The 19,120-nt window shown below is 39.6% G+C and overlaps 1 protein-coding gene across 2 annotated transcripts in view; it reads left to right on the forward strand.

Moving 5' to 3' along the window:
• Positions 1–18,629, forward strand: part of ezrb (ezrin b) — a 30,487-nt gene extending 11,858 nt beyond the window's left edge. For both annotated transcript variants that reach the window (XM_035908462.2, XM_006792571.3), the window contains 11 exons: positions 1,020–1,115; positions 2,999–3,273; positions 4,149–4,232; positions 4,340–4,486; positions 9,409–9,505; positions 9,972–10,135; positions 12,221–12,351; positions 13,048–13,208; positions 14,775–14,867; positions 15,027–15,263; positions 17,153–18,629. In XM_035908462.2, the coding sequence (XP_035764355.1) occupies positions 1,020–1,115; positions 2,999–3,273; positions 4,149–4,232; positions 4,340–4,486; positions 9,409–9,505; positions 9,972–10,135; positions 12,221–12,351; positions 13,048–13,208; positions 14,775–14,867; positions 15,027–15,263; positions 17,153–17,317 (1,650 nt within the window). In that variant the 3' untranslated portion in view covers positions 17,318–18,629. The remainder of the gene's footprint in view (positions 1–1,019; positions 1,116–2,998; positions 3,274–4,148; positions 4,233–4,339; positions 4,487–9,408; positions 9,506–9,971; positions 10,136–12,220; positions 12,352–13,047; positions 13,209–14,774; positions 14,868–15,026; positions 15,264–17,152) is intronic.
• Positions 18,630–19,120: the final 491 nt, after the last annotated feature.

Genomic DNA, 19,120 nt, shown 5'->3' on the forward strand with positions numbered 1-19,120 from the left:
TTGGTAAGCTTATACGGATTACTTCAACGACAAAGTGGTATCAGGGATTTCTTCAGCTGAATGTGAAACAGAAGCTCATTTAGGTATATGTGTCGCTGTTCCTTCTGGTATCTCTCCCTCTCAGTCTGTGGACCCCAGATCTAAAAGCACCATGAAAGGACCGATTGTTTTCTCAAGCTTTATGAGTTTCACTACAGGTGAGATGCAGGCTGAAGTGCTCTTGCTCTCTTATTCCAGGCTCTCGTCTTGTTCCTGCTGCACTAAATACAATCCATCTAAAGGTCTAAAACAAAGTCAGTCTTCTTTCATTCAGGGACTTGTTGATATCTATCAAGAAGAGAAAAACATTGTGGATTTAGCTAAGTGTTGCATTTAATCAAAAGAGTCTTGTTTTGCTGCATGATTACTTATTAATATTGAATGATCCTTAAAAATGATATTTTCCAGTTATTGTTGTGGCGATTTACTTATTGTCTTAACTGTGTTTTTTGTGATTTAAAAGAAAATGTCCCTCAGGGATCCTCAGAGACCAGTGAGAATACAGTGAATGGTTTTACAGTGGTTCATGCCCAGGATCTTATGTGGCCTGAGGGATCAAACATGTAGCATTTAAGAGCGTACCTTTGTTTGTCCTGGCAGTGTCTAACTGCATTAACTAAAGCCTGAGAATGTGTAATACTATGAGGGCTGTCCACCAGATTACTGTGGTACCTGAGTATGTCATCTTAAGGTTAGACTGTATAGACTTTGCCGAAGGTTGAAAGTCCTTCAAAGGCCTTTTCACAACTTGTCATTGTGAGAGGAAAAAAATTACAAGTTAGTGTGATTATGTGGAAAATTACAAGGCATGAAGGCCACAATCTTTGTATTTTTCTGAAAATGAAAAACTTTGTGTCACAATCCAGTTAATAAAAATGTTATTAAGCTACAAAAAGATTTCTGTGGTAGTGCGTTAGGCGATAAAAGGAATAGCTGTTGTAGCTCTGCTAAATCTGAGTGCTTTCTGTTTCTCTGTGCAGGTGGTAAAAACCATTGGCTTGCGTGAAATTTGGTACTTCGGGCTTCAGTATGTGGACGGCAAAGGTTACAGCACTTGGCTAAAACTGGACAAAAAGGTAAAACCCAGCTTTAAAATATGTTTGTGTGTGTGTGTGTATTGATACTTATTTGTGAATGATTATTATTATTGATAATGCCAAACCTGTGTCTTATTTATACTTTGATGGGCACTTTCCTTTTCATTACATGGTACCTGATTCCTGCATACTGTGTATGTCATGTCTGCTTGGCTCCTTTCACACCCTTCCCTTTTGATTAGTATGGAGTAATAGAGAAAGAATGCATTGTTCTGAGGGGGCGATGCATTCAAAGGTCTCTTGTTTGCCTTTCATTCAGTCAGTAGCTGCTATATTGCTATATGCGTAATATGACATGGCAGCTGATTTTTGAAGCCCCGCCTGGTTTCTGTGTGCTGCGGTGGCTAAGGAGGGTGGAAGGGGTGGAGGGGGTCAGGGCTACATGTTATCAGCTGGAGGGGGATTATTTGACAAAGAGTATGAACTCTTTGTGAACCATAGCTGCCTCTGTTATGTTCCTCTCTTTCCCGGAGTAAACACACTTTACCTGGCCTCGGCTCAGTGTTGATCTGCATTATCAAACGGACAAAAACTGTCTTGTGAAAAGCACACATTTGCCTGACAAACAAAAGATCCCTGGTTCGATTCCGTGAGGGGACCCAGATCCTTTTTGGGGTTGCGTCAAGAGGGCATTAGGTTTTTAAAATAAAAATAAATCTGCCAAATCAAACGTAAAGCTTGTGAATGAGGGAGCAGCCTAAAGAAAATCAGCCTGGTGATAAAGTCATATGTCCATAGTCCACATGTTCAACTCTGCAGCTGATCCTGTCCTAATAATCTGATCTGACGATAATTGATGGATTCCAAATTTGAACCACTAGTTGGGTGCTACTTCTGAATCTCAAACTGAAGCAAGGAGGGAGGCACCACGTTTTTACATGAAAGAAAAATGTGTGGGATAATTTTTGAAATGTACACCAGCCTCTTTTGGCTCCCATGAGGAGGGTTAAGCTCAGAGTTTAAAAAGTAATGTTGAGTACACCGATCTTGTTTATCTCTAATAGATTTGAAAAGAAAGGTTATGAGTAATACCTTTCTGAATGAAACAAATGCCAGAAACGATGCTAATCTGTCCTGTCAATTTATAAAATTTTTTTCGAAGAGAGAGTGACAGAGAGAGAGAGAAAGAGAGAGTTATACTTGCCTCAGTCAGCAGCAGCAAACTGTACACTGTCTGCTGACAGTGCAGCTCATCAGCACAATGCAATGATCAAACTGGAATATTCCTGGTCCCATTCTCTTCACCAAGACTGCCTGGTTCCTGTTTTGAAATGAGAGGAAGAGGTGTATTGTGTAAACACACACTGTAGCTGGGAGTTAATAAAGTTTATTTCGACTAAATGAAAGGGCAGATCCCCCTTTTAAGGTCATTACAGTGCAATGGGTTTCATACGGTTTAAAGTGTGGATCAAATCCATTATTTATACCACTGATTGTGATTGTTTTGTAGCCAATAATAGTAAATTTGTTAGACAAACTGTTTTTAATACCCAATACCCAAGGGCATTGTAAAGCGCTTTGGGTGCCTTGAAAAGCGCTATATAAATCCAATCCATTATTATTATTATTATTATTATTAAAACATGCTTTTATAGCGTCATGATTCACAGGATGATTCTTGCAACAGAAAGTCTTGATTTACACTCTGACAGTTCTGGCATTTATATAGTCCAGTTTTACAATTTGAAACTGAAGTCACAGCTTGACAATCATTTTGAAAAGTTGAATGAAAATGAAAACCTGTCCATAAAATTACTTGGAATACTTTGAGATAGCAATTGCTTAGATAAGATAACAGCCTCTTATTTAACCAACTTATCAAGGCAGTAAGTGAGTATGTTTATTGTATAATTTCTCCCCAGGTGTCATCTCAGGATGTGAAGAAGGAGAACCCCCTGCAGTTCAAGTTTCGTGGCAAGTTCTTCCCTGAGGACGTTTCTGAGGAGCTGATCCAGGAGATCACCCAGAAGCTCTTCTTTCTGCAGGTGAAGGAGAGCATCCTGAGCGACGAGGTCTACTGCCCACCAGAGACAGCCGTGCTGCTGGCCTCCTACTCTGTTCAGGCCAAGTTTGGAGACTACGATAAGGATCTCCACCGGCCTGGGTACCTGGTGTCTGAGCGCCTACTGCCACACAGGTGAGATGTGAGCTCAGAGCCACTAATTGAGACTTGCAGACTTATTAATCTAAATCACTTGTTTGTCCTTTTTTGCTTTTAATGGGGAAAATTTCTTTGAAAAAAGGAAGTAGCATGCTTAAAATCAGCAGCACTGGTTGAACCAGCTCCAAAGAAATTCATAGTGTCTCCACCCAAAGAAACAAAAGAGGAGATGGATTTTATTGAGGAAACATTGTTTCTAATTAACAATGAGTCAAGAGCAAATTATGCATGTAATCTGTTTAGATTGGCTCTTGTTCCACCCTCACCTAGATATATGCAGTTACTCTTCATATATATATATATATATATATATATATATATAAATTTATTAATTTTTTCCGTGCCAGTTATCATCAAACACTCCTACAGGTTAAAAGTAGGAGTCCATTTTTACCACGCTTAGTAACCAGGAGCAGGATTTTAAATGTGAGTGGGTATGTCAGGGATTGGCACTTTAAATGTCTGGGCGTAATGCTTTATGTGTCTGTCCCAAAGGTGTAGAGAGTGTTGCAAAACTAAACAACAACGTGCTGCCTTGTACTGAACCTAAGCAAGAAATTTGAAATTCTTCTAGAAATCTACAACAACAAAAAAACCACGACTGCAGCTCTAAGTCCCTCCAACCACACAGACATGAACATATATGCATTAGGATGGAGCGTGAAGTCCAAAGTAACTCAACAGCATTTTGTGCTTTTTACTATAACTTTGATGCAGGATAAGAGAACAAAATTCCCAGATCAGCCAGAGGGTTGCCATGTTATGCTATCCCATAGCATATAGTTCCACTTTATACCACAGAAACTGCATGAAAATAGTATATTTCTACATTTCTCTGTTTCTGTCTACAGAGTCATGGAACAGCACAAGTTATCCAAAGATCAGTGGGAGGAGAGGATCCAGGTGTGGCACGAGGAGCACCATGGGATGCTGAAGTGAGTTACTGCTTTTCTGCAGTTCTGTTAAGAATTATTTTTGTGTAATCCTGCATTACTAAAAGGAATTGTGGTTTTCATGTCCTGATCTTTGCCTGTTCTTGCAGGGAGGATGCTATGCTGGAGTACCTGAAGATCGCCCAGGACCTTGAAATGTACGGAGTCAACTACTTCGACATCAAGAATAAGAAGGGAACAGAGCTGCGTCTGGGAGTGGACGCCTTGGGACTCAATATTTATGAGAAGGATGACAAGTAAGTGCAGCTCCTTCAAGTACATGGCCTCGGTGTTGGTGTCTCTTCTTGTTGTTGGAGTAGCTCTGGCCCTGCGGTGGCTGTGGCTCAGGAGGTAGACCAGGCCATCTACTAATCAGATTGAACCATCACCATCAATCTGTGGTGTGAGTGTTAAGTGTAGAAAAAGGGCTTAAGACATGCTGTATAAAGCGCTTTAAGCGCTCAAGTAGAGTTGAAAAGTGGTGCATAAGAACCAGTCCATTTACCATTTGCACAACTAAACTGGCTGAGCCAGGTTCATGTCTGTGCTTAATCACTGTTCCTGTTCTACCGCAGGCAGTATGACAAGAATAACAATGAAGACACGGGAGATACAGACAGTTATAAATTTAAAATCAGCAGTTTACTTTGAGTCAAAAGTCTGCTGTGCAGGTCAAATAATAGGTTCTTATTTGGAGTTCTTCGGGGTTTTGGACCACAAGTTGGCACATAATGTGGTTTCATGACTTTAGTACTTATTTTTTGACTGCCTCAGGTGACTGTGACCTAATCTCTTTTAGAGATAAAGGTTATCAGTTGGTTGTAGAGGTTCACTTCATGCTCTACATAATTCTAAATGGTAAAAAAATCTCCTGACACATTTTTAGGCCATTTAAACATGCAGATGATGTACAAAAGCTGCAGACATTTTGCCTCGCCTTTCATTCCATCTGATTCAGTTCTCGTTCTCACCTTTGGTAACACTGAGATAAACTTGCTTAACCAGGCTAAAGTGCACAGTTAATCTCTAACCATTTTTTCTGTTAAAAACAAACAAATAAAACAAAGTAAATGTTTTTGATCAGTTTGTGGTGCTGTGCTTGAAGGCAGACCTACTTTTTGAGAGATCCAACACACACTGGTGATTGGGTGTTTCCACATTGCTTTCTGGCATTGCTTGTGATTTTCCACTTTGTTTGTAGGCCAAGACACTTTGGGAGATAATCACCGTCTGGTTTGGTGAAATGACTTCTGAGATCCCCTGTGGCCTCTTGTGTGTGGTTACTGGAGTGAAATACACTGTGTTAAAGGGGCACTCCATCCCAGATGACTTGCACTTCAGTCACTGACCCCGTGCTTGGAAAAGCTGCCAGCTTTGGCTTCGATTGTCGTTCTTCACGTATTAAGTTTGTCTACTTTCCTGCCATGCAGTGGGGTCTGCTATGTCTGTGGAACAAATGAGCACAGCACAATGGTGATGTTTTAAAGAGAAAGCTTGGCATCTCAGCTCCCTCATCAGGCCTCTAACTGAACATTTACAAGCTTGGTTTATTGTCTTCTCAAATCTAAATGATTTAATTACCCTTACTGCCATTGTGTTTGAGTCATTCCTGTGCTTCATTTCACTTTAAGTCTAATTTAACAGCTTGAGGTATGAAACCTCCAAGAAGAGAGCAAATATATTGTTAGGAATCAGACCAGGTCTTGTGTGAGTGTCTCTTTGTGCGCTCGCTGGGATCAGCATAAAAATGCCTCTCCTCCATGGTGCCCTCTGCTGTAACCATGGCTACGCCGACTGGTTTTTCAAGCTGTGCAGCACTTAAGAATGCGAAGCAAACCTACAACACTGTCTCTCCAATGAGGGCAGCCGGCCCACAATGCAACAGTGCAGCCAAGGTTTCACCCAGGCTGGAGCTGGATTAACTCCTTCTGCTCCTGCTGCTGTAGCTCATTTTTAAAGGGCAGTTTTTGCTTTTTTTCAGCCAAAGCTTTGTCTTTAGCAGGCAAGTGCAGCCTCACACACTAAATTCACTTTTTAGCATTTAGGAGTTAAACGGGTGTAATAAATAGATTCTTAATTGGCCTTAACTGTGTAGCACTGAATAGTCCAAGCTTGAATGACACACTGGACCTGAAACAGTTATTTATATATATTTTTTATATCAATACAAGTTACTTTAATACATTTTTTTGTTGTAGAGCCTGACCAATATTGGGATTTTTGGTAGATTACTGATGCATATTTTAAAAGAGTAAAGATGCTGGCTGATAATTTTTGCCTTTTTGTTCGTTGAGTAGCTGTTAATGCCACATATTACCACACGGTTGTTTCTTAATTAGTCACTCATTTAAGCTTTAGTTTAGACTTCTTTGTCAGTCGGTGAAAGTGATGATTTGTGACCCCTGTCCATCATTGTTGCAATCCCCAGGCCTAAAAACTGGTTACCAGTTGGGCCTAAACATAATGAGACGGTTCTTAAATTAATTGGTGGCACATTCAGATGTAAGTTAGTTCTGCTAGCTACTAAAGTCAGCAAATAATAAATGATATTATCAGCAGAATGAGTCTGGTGTCTCAAGGAGAATTGTCTCTGTTTGTGGAGGCATTTTACTACATAGAGTGAATGATTTTGGGTATGCAACCTGTACAGATGCACTTGTGTGCAGGGGATTTTGATGTAGGTTGGAATTTTAAATTTGCATAAGCGGACAGGGGAACCATAAAGAGGAAATATTGTTAATCTGAAAAAAAAAAAAAAGCTCCAAAAAGCAGCATGAAAGACATAAACAGCAGCTGCAGTGGACAGTTTTCATTGTTTTTAATAGCCATCATCTGTTTTCTGCTACTTGGCCGGCTCGTGGGGACAGCAGTCCACTCAGAGACGCCCAGTCATCTCTTTTCTTGGCCACCTCCTTCAGCTCTTCCATGGGGACACCAAGGTGTTTCCAAGCCAACTTATAGACACAAACTCTTGATTGTGTCCTGGGTCTGCCACAGTGACTCCTTCCAGTAGGACATGCCTGAAACATTGCACCCAGGAGAGGTCTTTGTCAAATGCCTGAACCACTTCTTTTAGTGGCTCTACTCAGAGTCCCTATTGAATGACTGATCTCCTCTCCTTATCTCTGACACTGAGTCCAGACTCCTTTTGAAGGAAGGTCCTTTTTGCCTGTTCTATCTCCAATATCATTCTTTTGGTCACTGCGTCCAGCTTGTAAATCTATAGCTTTGCCTTCTCTCCGATACAGTATCCCTATCACCAAGATGCCACACCAGTCTGCCTTTCAGTTCCATTCTGATCCGGAGTGGGCATGCACCCTTTTCCAGCTGAGAATCAGTCTCGGAGGTGCAAAGTCTTTCGCAATGAGAGCTCAGCAAAAGGACACATAACAGCAGAAACTCAAACAAGAGTAGCCCACAGACCAGTTATTCCACACATTTTCTTGACACTGCCCCCTGGTGCCAGTAAACAGCTACAACATAGCTTTTTGTAGGACCAGCGTACAGCTTGAAGCAAAGACGGCTGCACCCATGCAGCTCAGAGTATCCCGAGTATATAATCTATTCAGCTTTGTGCAGCTTTCATTATCTGACCTTTTACTGTCACTTTACAACAAATTTTCATGTACAGACTGCAGCAGTACCTGAAGCTGGAGCACACCTTTTATTACTCATGCATTTGGTTTTTGCAGCCATTGCAATCAAATGCTAATATTTCTTACACCTGAATTCTTATACATTAGAGAATTAGTTAAAAGAGAGACTTGGTAGTAAAATCCATTTATTCATGGTTTCTCCTTTTAAAAGCAAAAATCAAAACAAGTTTTGAGCAAAGAGTTCCGTGTTACCAAAATGAATTGATAAAGCACACCTCCATAGACCACAGAAGTGTGATAGAAATACTCAGCAGATAACTTCCACATTGTTTTCTCAATTCCACAGGCATGTGTCAGGGTCAGCTGGAGCGAAATTCCAGTTCAGGGAGTATAGTTTCATAGTTTCATAGTTTCATAGTTTCGTTGGCAGGTGTGCGGCTGCTTTTTTTTAGATTACCACATTATCGGCCTCTTCATGTTTAAAGTGCGACTTTTCATTGTGTCGAAAGACAGGCATTCGTTCAGGTTTTTTTTTCTGGCACTACAAGTAGCCTGCCACACCCCAGATTCATTCCTCCTACTTCGTTACTGAAATCCATGCTAAGAGGATTATTCTGACTCAGAATGAATGAAATGTGGTCCAAATGAGATTGTTCAGTGTATTTCTATAGCTTTATGATATGTAAACTGTCTGTATTCTTATAATAAATGGGGCTAGAATTGAGAGTCACAAATTTACTCCAAGCTGCCTTCAGTTTGGTTGTTTCCAAAATAAAATAATGTGACATAAAAAGTGAGTTTTTTACATTTGAAAAACTATAACTAGAGATTTTAGCATAAATTTGAGAAAAGTGAAACGATGACTTGCTTCTCAGTTGCTGATTACTTGTCTATTAATCTACTAACTGCTGGAGCTGAAGTATTAATAACAACTGATAAGAATGCACATTATTCCAAGGAAAGTGCTGGAAACATTACTTAAATTGTAATAAAATAAATTTTATGAGCAAGCACTCAAGCTACTTAAAAAGTCTATTGAGATCTTTGTCATTGTAGGTCAGTATTTTGAGCTTGGAACATAATGAAAGAGACACTTGTCTAAGGAGGAAGGTGCTAAACCTTTCAGTGCTGTGTAAACCAGCAATAAAACCTCAGGACGAGACCTGAAACCAGTATGAAGACAATAAAAACTGGGTGTGATGTAGTATTTTATTTCGTCACCATGCTCCGTGCAAGTCCATTTTTTTAAAGAGGCGGAGGTGTAAATACTGATGTTTTTTTAGGCCATCTAGATAACAAAACAGTTCATACAAAAGAAGACCAAGAGCAATCAGTTTTTACATTGTGAAAAAAGAAAGCTGTGGTTAATTATGTACAATACATTTTTGGTGGAAAAATGAACTCGTACTTAGCAGACAATTCAGGTTTTTATGTTTAAAACACTGTATTGGCACCGTTATCGATCTCAGTGGAAACATGCAGGAAGGTCACACTATATCAGAAAATGATTATTATTGTGTCCCAGTGGACACCCACATTATCCCATATATTTCACATTTATTTTCTTGTGCTTTCTCCTTCAGACTGACCCCTAAGATTGGCTTCCCCTGGAGTGAAATCAGAAACATTTCTTTCAATGATAAGAAATTCATCATCAAGCCTATTGACAAGAAATCTCCGGTGAGAAATCTCATCTAAGCAATCACACACACACACACCTCTTCTTTCAAAGGTCCTATTTTTCTATGTAATTTCCCTTACTTAAAGCATTCTTTGTCTTTAATATCAGGCTTTTCAGGGCGTATTGGGTTACAGTGTGTTTCTGTATTTAAGCTCGCTGCTTCCATTTTGCCTGTGGCATCATGTTTCTCTGCAGCGGAGGGGGAAACCATTAGGCATATCTCCCATTACAATCGAGCATAAAGAATAGCCAGAGCTGCTTTCTAGGCAGCGCTGTTAGTGATTGACTGCAGACACACACAAAAAAGCAAGTGGTATAAACCTTATCTGTGCACTTCAGGCTGCTCTGCCTTTTACTACGAGCGGAGGTTGGGTTTTTTTTAGCACCAGTATTCATTATTCAGCCCAGTGTCTGTTCTGTTTTCTCCTTATCGTTCTTATTGTTTAATTCTTTTCCCAAATTCAGGACTTTGTGTTTTACGCCCCGAGATTGCGCATAAACAAGCGCATCCTGCACCTGTGCATGGGCAACCACGAGCTGTACATGCGTCGCCGTAAACCCGACACAATTGAGGTGCAGCAGATGAAGGCCCAGGCCAAAGAGGAGAAACACCAGAAGCAGATGGAGAGGTACGCAGATTGTGGAAATGAGTGTCATTTAAGAAGTAGTTTCACTCTTAAAAATTATTGTGTGACTGTTGTCTTAAGTAAGAACATAAACCTTTTAGACTATTATGGTTTTACCCTCGTGCCATTCACTGAGATTTTGATAAGAGCTGATGTGTTTTCACTGAGTCAGCTGTGAATAAAATGAGCAATGAGCAATCAATTACAACATTAGAACACGTCATTGCTGCAGCTGCTACTAAAACCCCTTATCAGTTATTATTTTCATAGTAACTTGATTGATTTTTATTTAGAGGTCAGGGAGGAAAGAAAAGGGTGCACAGAAAATATTAGAGGTTTGATATAATAACTACAAAAAAGGTGAAGTGTAGGAAATGTACTTCCTGTGTTGACTGAGCTGAAACTGAATGGATGTTGACCCTGATCTCAACAGCAGCTGTCAGCTCACTGTCTGTCCCACACAGCTGTTCAAACACAGACAACCATGAACAGACAACAACAGTGAATACCAGAGAGAGAGCCATCAGATCACCAGTTCAGGCTCGCGCATAGTAGCCCGTAGTCTGTCCAGTAATCAGGTTGACTGGTGTTCAAACATAATTACAAGATGGTTTGCGATGAGTCCCTCAAGAAACTTTATTTAAAAGGGACGTGAAACGCTACACAAAGGCTAACTTAATTCAGTTATCCCTGCTCTCAAAAACTGACATAGATGTAACACTGTCTGTGAAACTGAATTTAAGAAATAAATGCTTAAAGTTTTAAAACCATGTTTAGCGCCATCTGTCTGTGCGGAGCGTGATGTCATGTGGTGGGTTGGTTGCGGTAATAGCTAACATAAACTAATGTAAGTCTATTTAGTGACAGAATCAATAACTCAGTTGAAAATAATGACACTAAAACTAACTACCTTACTAAGTACTCATTTATAAAGTGCTTTACAAACCCAAATATTATAGCTAACAGCTGTTTGAGTGCAGCTAGTCAAACAGCGAGCAGCCAATTACTGCTAAAGAGACATACAGTGGAAATTGACACTATTGGCTCAGTTTCTTAACATAGAACTTATTGTTCTATTTAGGGCAACACAACTGCGATCCCCTAGTTTTAGTGTTGTTATTTTCCTCGGAATTATTGATTCTATCGCTAGTTAGCTAACAATAACTAATGTAAGTCTATTGCAACCAGCCAACCACACGATGTCACGCTAAAAGAAAATGGCGTTAAACTTTAAGCACTTATTTCTTAAATCCAGCTTCACAGACAGTGTTACATCTATGCCAGTTTTTGAGAGCAGTGATCAATTATGTATATTAGCTTTGATGTGTGAAGCATTTCATGTCCCGTTTAAACATTAACAAACCCAGAGAGATATCAGGTTTTTTTCTGCAGCAAGAGGAGACATGATCAGGATGTGAAGAGAGTCAAATGAAGTTTAACTAAGAATAGGGAAGCGAGAGATGAATAACTCATCCCAAATTTGAGAAAATGAACTGTTCAGTTTTTTAGATTAAGGCAGATTGACATAAAGTTTTCTGAGAGACAAACAAAGTCCGGCTGTGGAGTATTTTAAAATTATAGTGGATTCCAAGAGTTTGTAAGAGACTAAAATGGTGTTTAAGAATGAATCATAATTAATTAATCATAACCTAGTATATAAAAGTTAATTGCTAAGTTACTAATGAATTATTTGGACATTTAGTGGACAAACAATTAGTTAAAAAATTAACTGAAGCCAATAATTTCATTTCTGTGAGTAAAATTCTTGGTTACTGAGGGCTCTGCTCACATCCTCCTATCAGCTGATTTCATGCCAGCTTTTTATAGCTCTCATAAACCCTGAAGTCATTCAGTTTGCCAAGTCTTTGTGAGTGTCATGCAACTTAAAATCACAAGACTTCACCTGTATAATATGACTGCGTGAAAAAAATTATATTTAAATGTCTTGTTGTTTTCACCAGCTCTTATAGAGCAGTTTTTGCAAACATGCACCAAATGCCACGTTTGTGTGTGTGCCTTTTGCAGTAACCATGTATCAACTATATCAGTTCTGTTTGTGTCCTCACGGCTCCTTTCTGTTATCTGCAGAGCCCAGCTGGAGAATGAGAAGAAGAAGAGAGAGGCCATTGAGAAAGAGAAGGAGCAGATGGAGCAAGAGAAGCAGGACCTGATGATGAGGCTCTACCAGTTTGAGGAGAAGACCAAGAAGGCAGAGAAAGGTGAGGCGAGGGGAAAGATGTGTCTGAGTGTGTACGTGAAAATATTTGGAATATGTGTGTACGTGTTGTTATGCAGGTAGGTAACAATAGGTTATTAGGATATGCATTCAGTTTACTTGTTGTGTAAATTAAATGATTAATCAAAGGCAAAATAACACTAAAAGCAGCACGGAATGAAGCACAGTTATTAGTAGTCATTGTCTTTTTGATTACATATGGCTCTGTATTCAAAACAGAGGAACAAAAACTACATCTTGGAATGGACTCTCTGCAGTTTTGTCATAAACAAAAGACAAAACAATTTGATTGACTTACGGAAGCAGTCTGGTTGTAAATTAGCTCTGATTTCCAGTGTTTGTTATTAAATGATTTAAATTCCAGCTGATCAAACATCCCGAGCATTATAAATAAGAAAGCGTTCACACAGTCATGGTGCAGAGCTTTGTTGGTATTCAGGAAACATGTTTGACATCTTACAGGTTTACTTTTTATTGAACTTCCTTCTTCCTTCCTTATTAAGAGACTGCTGTGAGGTGGTGGTCTCAGTTAATAGTAACAAATATACAGATATATACTGCTGCTCTGTTATCTTATAAGATAATGAAAAAAAAAAACATATGAACATAAATATCTACACGTTTAAATAAAGTATTTGTGTCATATTATATTTTCTTTCCCCCTCTTTTTGCATGTTAGATTTGCAAGACCAGCTGCAGAGAGCCATGATGCTGGAGCAGGAGCGCAGGAGAGCAGAGGAGGAGGCAGCTCGTCTGGAGGCAGAGCGTCAGGCTGCCCTGCTGGCTAAAGAGGAGCTGGCCCGCCACTCTGAGCAACAGAAGAAGAGTCAGGAGCAGCTGGTCAGTGTTTTAAATCAGTCTTTTGTGATTTTTCCTTTATTTTCCTCTCATTTCAATACTGTTACATAGGTGGATGCTCATGATAAGCATGTGCACCATTTTTAATATTGAGGCTATGTGTGACATCAAAGAAAAGGGATCTTTCTTATATGGTCATCTCAGAGACACAGGTCTGACACCAGGAAAAGCAACCAATCGGAAAAAAGCTGCCTGAACAGGAGAAGGAAGGAGGCTAAAATTGCTTATTTCATTGTAAGATTATGGTGACAGTGAAAAAAATGATTTATCACACACACTTTTATTGCCGAGATCTCAGCTGTTTGTCCAGGTTATTATCAGGCATGTACTGATGACTGGCTACTGTTGCTCCAGACAAAAGCATTTTGTAGTGTCTAGCTGGTCCACACCGCTGCCCCTCAGACTAACAGCCCCTCAGAACCACCTGCAAGACTGTGCTTCAGTTCAACTGTCCTGACACGAAAAGCTGTGGTTCCTACTCCACATTCAGGCACCAGACACAGTTTTATTAGACACCTGCTGTGACGCCCTCTTTACTTAAACCCCATTAAGACATTTGTAATGGATTAAGTCCATGTGCAGCTTCCGCTCACAGAAGACGTGTGAGAGCATTGATACGAACTTGTTTGAACCCACGTATCTCATTAATGATAGTGTTTTCACTAACTTCATTTTCCAGTTGAGTACCTTTCACATAATTTCATGGCTTGCTGGAGGCAGCCTACACCCACTGAACAGCTAGAGAAGGTGTGGCGTTTAATGCTGAGCAGGGTATACTTCAGTGTGGTGAAAGACAAGCCGTTGGCATTGTTGTAGTTGTGAGAAGGAATGTACCACAACACCCAGAGAGGCTACACGGTTGGGTTAGGTTTAATTAAGATGCCTCCTGACAGCTGCTTCCTGTTTCTTCATTTCTTTTTTTTTTTAAATGATGCCGGCAGTTTGCAATAGAATAATCCAAAAATGAACTATTACAGTTTTTACACTGGTTTCCAATGATATTTTCTGAATTAGTAATCAAATGTAGTTTTAAATCTACCTGTTTTCTTTGTGACTCTTTAGAATTTTTAAATATATATATATATTATATTTTTAATGCATACTGAGGCTTTAAGCTAAAAATATCAAACAAGTGAAAGATCAAAGGAAGGTTTAAACTAACATTAAAACTAAATTCTTACAGAAAATTTAAAATCTGATTAACAAAGTTTCTTTATTTTTGGGAGGAGAAGTAAAAACATAACAGGGAAAAAAGGTCATTTAATATGACACTTATAATAAATCAAGCTGCCTATATTTATTTCTGGAAACTCTTTGAAATGCTTTGAAACAATTGTGGTCTGTTAGGTTAGTTTCTCATTAGAAGGAGAAGGTTCTAGTCTCTTGAAGTGTAGACATAGAAGTAGTATAGTGGTAGTATAAGACAACAGACATGAACAAAATGAGATGTATTTTTTCCTGGATGCTACAAGAGTCTTTATTTGCCCTTTTGTATAAAATAATATGTTTCTCTTATTTCTTGTTTTCTTTTGTGTGTGTGTGTGTCAGGCTGCTGAGCTGGCAGAGCACACAGCAAAGATCAGCCTACTCGAGGAGGCTAAGAAACGCAAAGAGGAGGAGGCCAACTCATGGCAGCTCAGGGTGAGAGCTTTAATGTGACCACAGTGCCGTTTACTCAGGCTCACTCAGCTGTTTCTGTCTGAAACAAGGACTGAATTAAATTATTGCAGACCTTCTATTTGCAGTTAGAAATTCTACAGCGTTGATTTTGAGCTGACTGACCTTCTCTGTCATCACCAGGCCCGTGAGGCCCAGGACGATCTGATTAAAACCAAGGAGGAGCTGCACAATGTGATGACGACGCCTCTGCCGCCACCACCTCCTCCCATGTACGACCACCTCATGGACGACAACAGTGACGACAATGCCAGCATGCACAGCGCTGACCTGCACGTGGAAGGCATCAACGACCACCGCAAAGAGGAGGACCGCCTGACTGAGGCCGAGAAGAACGAGCGCGTCCAGAAACAGCTGAAGGTGAAAACTAGCACCTCACACAGTCAGTCATTGGCGAGAGTGATGGCACACTAACACCTTTATCTGAGGTTATCAGCTGTGTTAAGAATAGAAGAGAAAAACAGTGCTGCGTGTGTGGTTCCTGCAATTCAGTTAAATAATCAGGAAGAATTACCTGCTTTCATGCTTATCTGTTACTGTGTTACCCAACATTAGGGTAGAAGATCTGTACAGACAGATTTAGAAATAGAACTTCCTCCTCAGGTAATCTTAGTCCGAATTAGCTGACAGCTTGAAACAAGTCTAGACAGAGAAGAGTTTAACTGGAACAAACAGTTTGGCTGTGAAAGCAGAGAAGGGCCTGGTGTTATTGAATGCATCAGAGTTCTCATTGAAGCCTTGATCTAACTTAAACACTATTAACACCATTAATTCTTCATTCTGTAAAAGCCAGTTCACAGCTGTAGTTTCAGTTAAACTTGAAAGATTACAAGTTTCTGCACCGCATTCATCCTGTTCTTACTTCTCTTTTGACCTTCACGTAGAACCGAAGCTGTTGAGCTCTGGCTTGATTATCTATACTAGACTATAACATCAGGAAGTTGAAATCAGCGGTACCTTTGAATGTTTGAACTTGATGTTGGAGACCAGCTCAGTCACCTGATCGTCCTGTATCCTATCTCAAAGCTGCGTTGAGAAATGAGGGGCGTTTATGCAGGAAGCGAACTGCTCATCACGCATCGCTTTGACAGTTGGTCGCTAGCAGACGATTTGGGCTCTGGTTGTCAAGGCATTTACCACGCCATACTATATGACAGTTAACAGCATCTTTTGCTTCACTCACATCAATATTAACTAATATTAACTAAGTGCTCATCTAGAAGTTGCAAAAACTTCACATGGCCAGAGGTTATTTCACTCGTCATTGCTTCAAGTTGCTAGATGTGTCATTGACTTTCTGTTATTGCCGATTGCCCAGTTGATTGTCGCTTCCTGTGTGGAGAGCAAAAACTTTACTGCTCACTACTTTATATAAAGTCAGCTCTCAGGTTCCTGCCACAGAAACTGCCGCAGACCGATATATATTTTCTGTTTCTAATAGTCATATTGTTTTTAATGGGAAAACTACAAAAGTTTGGATGAAAATGATGAATCTGCTGAGAAAGTTTTCCAAATCTCTTGGAGATGCATGGAAATGTATTTGATTTTTGAGCCAAGTTTAACTTAATAATTACAGGAGATAATGGTGTAAAATTCTCAGGGCTGAAGAATATATTCAAGCCCTTTTTTCATTTTTTTTAATGGACCAATCTAGAAGTGATCAAGCAAACTGTAGTGATTTTACAGGAACGTCGTCACAGCCTGTTTTCAGCCATGAACTTCAGAAAGTGTCAGGAGAATCAGATCAGGACAAGTCGTCCTTTCTAACATGTGTCAAACAGCAGGAGACAGCTTGGACAAATGATCACTGCTGGAAACGCTGTATTCAATCTAGGCTACATCGTCACATACACTGGTGTTTTTATAAAGAAAAGAAAAAAAACAGAAAATGTTTATCGCTAAAGCAACACACATTGATAGAACTCTCGATAGAACTCTAATCATACAGAGATGTTGATGTCTCACGGCAAAAAAATAAGAGGGAAAAATGTTTGTCATCCTCATCCACGTGTAAATGCAGAATCTGAGTTTCCAAACTACTGTTTTGTGTAGGAGGTGCCAAACATGATGTGCATTTGCTAGACGGAAGGTTAAAGACTGATTAGCACATATGTCTTTGGGGGGGTATAAAGTTCGAGGCTATAGTGAGCTAAAATGGACACGGTGACTCATTCATGGAACTGTATAAGAGGGGGCATTGTTGGTTTTTGCCCTCAGATCTCATTCTTCTTCCTTTCCTCCACCCTCAGGCCCTGACCTCAGAGCTGGCTCAGGCACGTGATGAATCCAAGAATACCGCCAACGACCTCCTCCACAGTGAGAACGTGCGGGCTGGCCGAGACAAATACAAGACTCTGCGACAGATCAGGCAGGGCAACACCAAGCAGAGGATCGATGAGTTCGAAGCCTTATAAGGAGCCCTCGGAAAACGTACCCTTTCTGAATGGTCACTACATATCTCACTCTTCGACTGCCAGATCAACACACAACCAAACCCGGACATGTTTAACACATTGCTGCAGACTGAATTGAAGCAGTATAAGCAGAGCAGAAGCATCACTACAGAGAGAAAGAAACTCCTGCTGTCATGAGTGCCCTGCTGGATGCAGGGCTTTGCAAACCCTCTGAAGAAATATTAGTGCCAAAAACTTTCCCTTTTGTCTCTACTTAGTGTTTCATTTCCCGTTTGTGTATTTAATTGTGTAATTTGAGCAATTCAGACCAAAAATAGTCATCTGTTTTTAGAGGTGGGATGAAGTGGGGGATTAGCCAAATTATTTTAGTATTTTATGATGCGTACAGAGAGAATATAGTGCAAGCTTTGCTTATTTTTGATGGAGGACCGTTTGTTGTTCATGGCGACCACTCAGAAAGGGGGAACGAGCAGAAAAATAGTTTTTATTTTCCATCATATTTGAACACTTCCATTTATGTTTAATATTGCTATTCTGTAGGTTAAAAAAATTAATGCCTAGTTGGATATTTATACTGTATATGGGACATTTAAAAAGGGTATTTCATTTTGGTTTGTATATTTTTGCTATCTTCTGATAACAAAACATTCAATATGTTTTAAAGATTTTATATATTGACCAAACAATAATGGTCTTATGTTCCATATGTTTTCCTTTAGATCAATAAATTAAAGAAATATTGATTGTAAATTATTATTTTTTACCGTAGGAAATATATTCAGCTGCATGCTATTAAAATCACGTCAGAAGATCTCTAGCTATCTAGGTACTTTTATCATTATCATTATTATTATTAATAACATTATTATTATAGTTTTATTGCCATGCAGTTCACAGAACAGCGATGCATCTTTTTCTTGAGAGCAGGTTTAATATTTCTGTTTCTGTCTGTTCTGTGTCATGTCGCTGCAGAGTGAGAAATGAACATTTTTACACTCTAAAGTGGCCTATGGTCGCCCTTCTGCAGGGGTCAGTCCCAGACAGCCGCTCGACACTTCTCAGCCAAGGTGCTTAGTCACCCAAAAAACAACAACAATAAGATGCAATTCGGAAAACCTTTGGGGTTTTTTTTTGTTTGTGTTACATCTCCAGAGTTTCATGGACTGACCCAGATTGAATAAAACCAAGTCTCATGTTCTCCTCTCTGGACATTTATTAGTATTTACTGACTCAGAGCTCTGCTGGACTTTGTATATGAACAGGATTTTATATTGAGGTGTTTAAGAATTTGGCAATTAAAAAAAAATGATTACATGTCTGTGTGTACTTTGTAAAATATATATTTCAAAGTAAGTAGACACTTCTGTCCTCATGCTTTCTAGACCGGGATGTTTTAATGGGTTTGCCTTATGCCTCTGAGTCTTAGCCTTGCTAGCCCATGTGGGTTTAACCATGTAAAACCAAGTGTATCATATCTGATACAAATTAAAACTCATATATGCAAATTAATATAAATATATATATTTGTCAGGAGGTTCAATAAATCAATTTTCAAAAAAATATTATAATTTTCTGGTCATTCTGTCATTGTTCTGGGTTTACAGTGTTAAAGACAGACCAGGATGACAGGATGGATTACGTTGGAGGTTGTACCAACTTTCATGTTCTCCCAAACAACGACTGCTGGGTGCTGATGATCATAGCTTTGTCAGGCTTTGGCATTACAAAGCCACACTGTATGAAAAGGTAGTCCATGGACATGGGACTGGTTCTGGCTTAGGATGTTGTGAGATTGATGTTTGT

Source organism: Neolamprologus brichardi, chromosome 15 (assembly GCF_056152115.1).
Source record: "Neolamprologus brichardi isolate AB-2024 chromosome 15, ASM5615211v1, whole genome shotgun sequence".
Lineage (NCBI taxonomy): Eukaryota > Metazoa > Chordata > Actinopteri > Cichliformes > Cichlidae > Neolamprologus > Neolamprologus brichardi.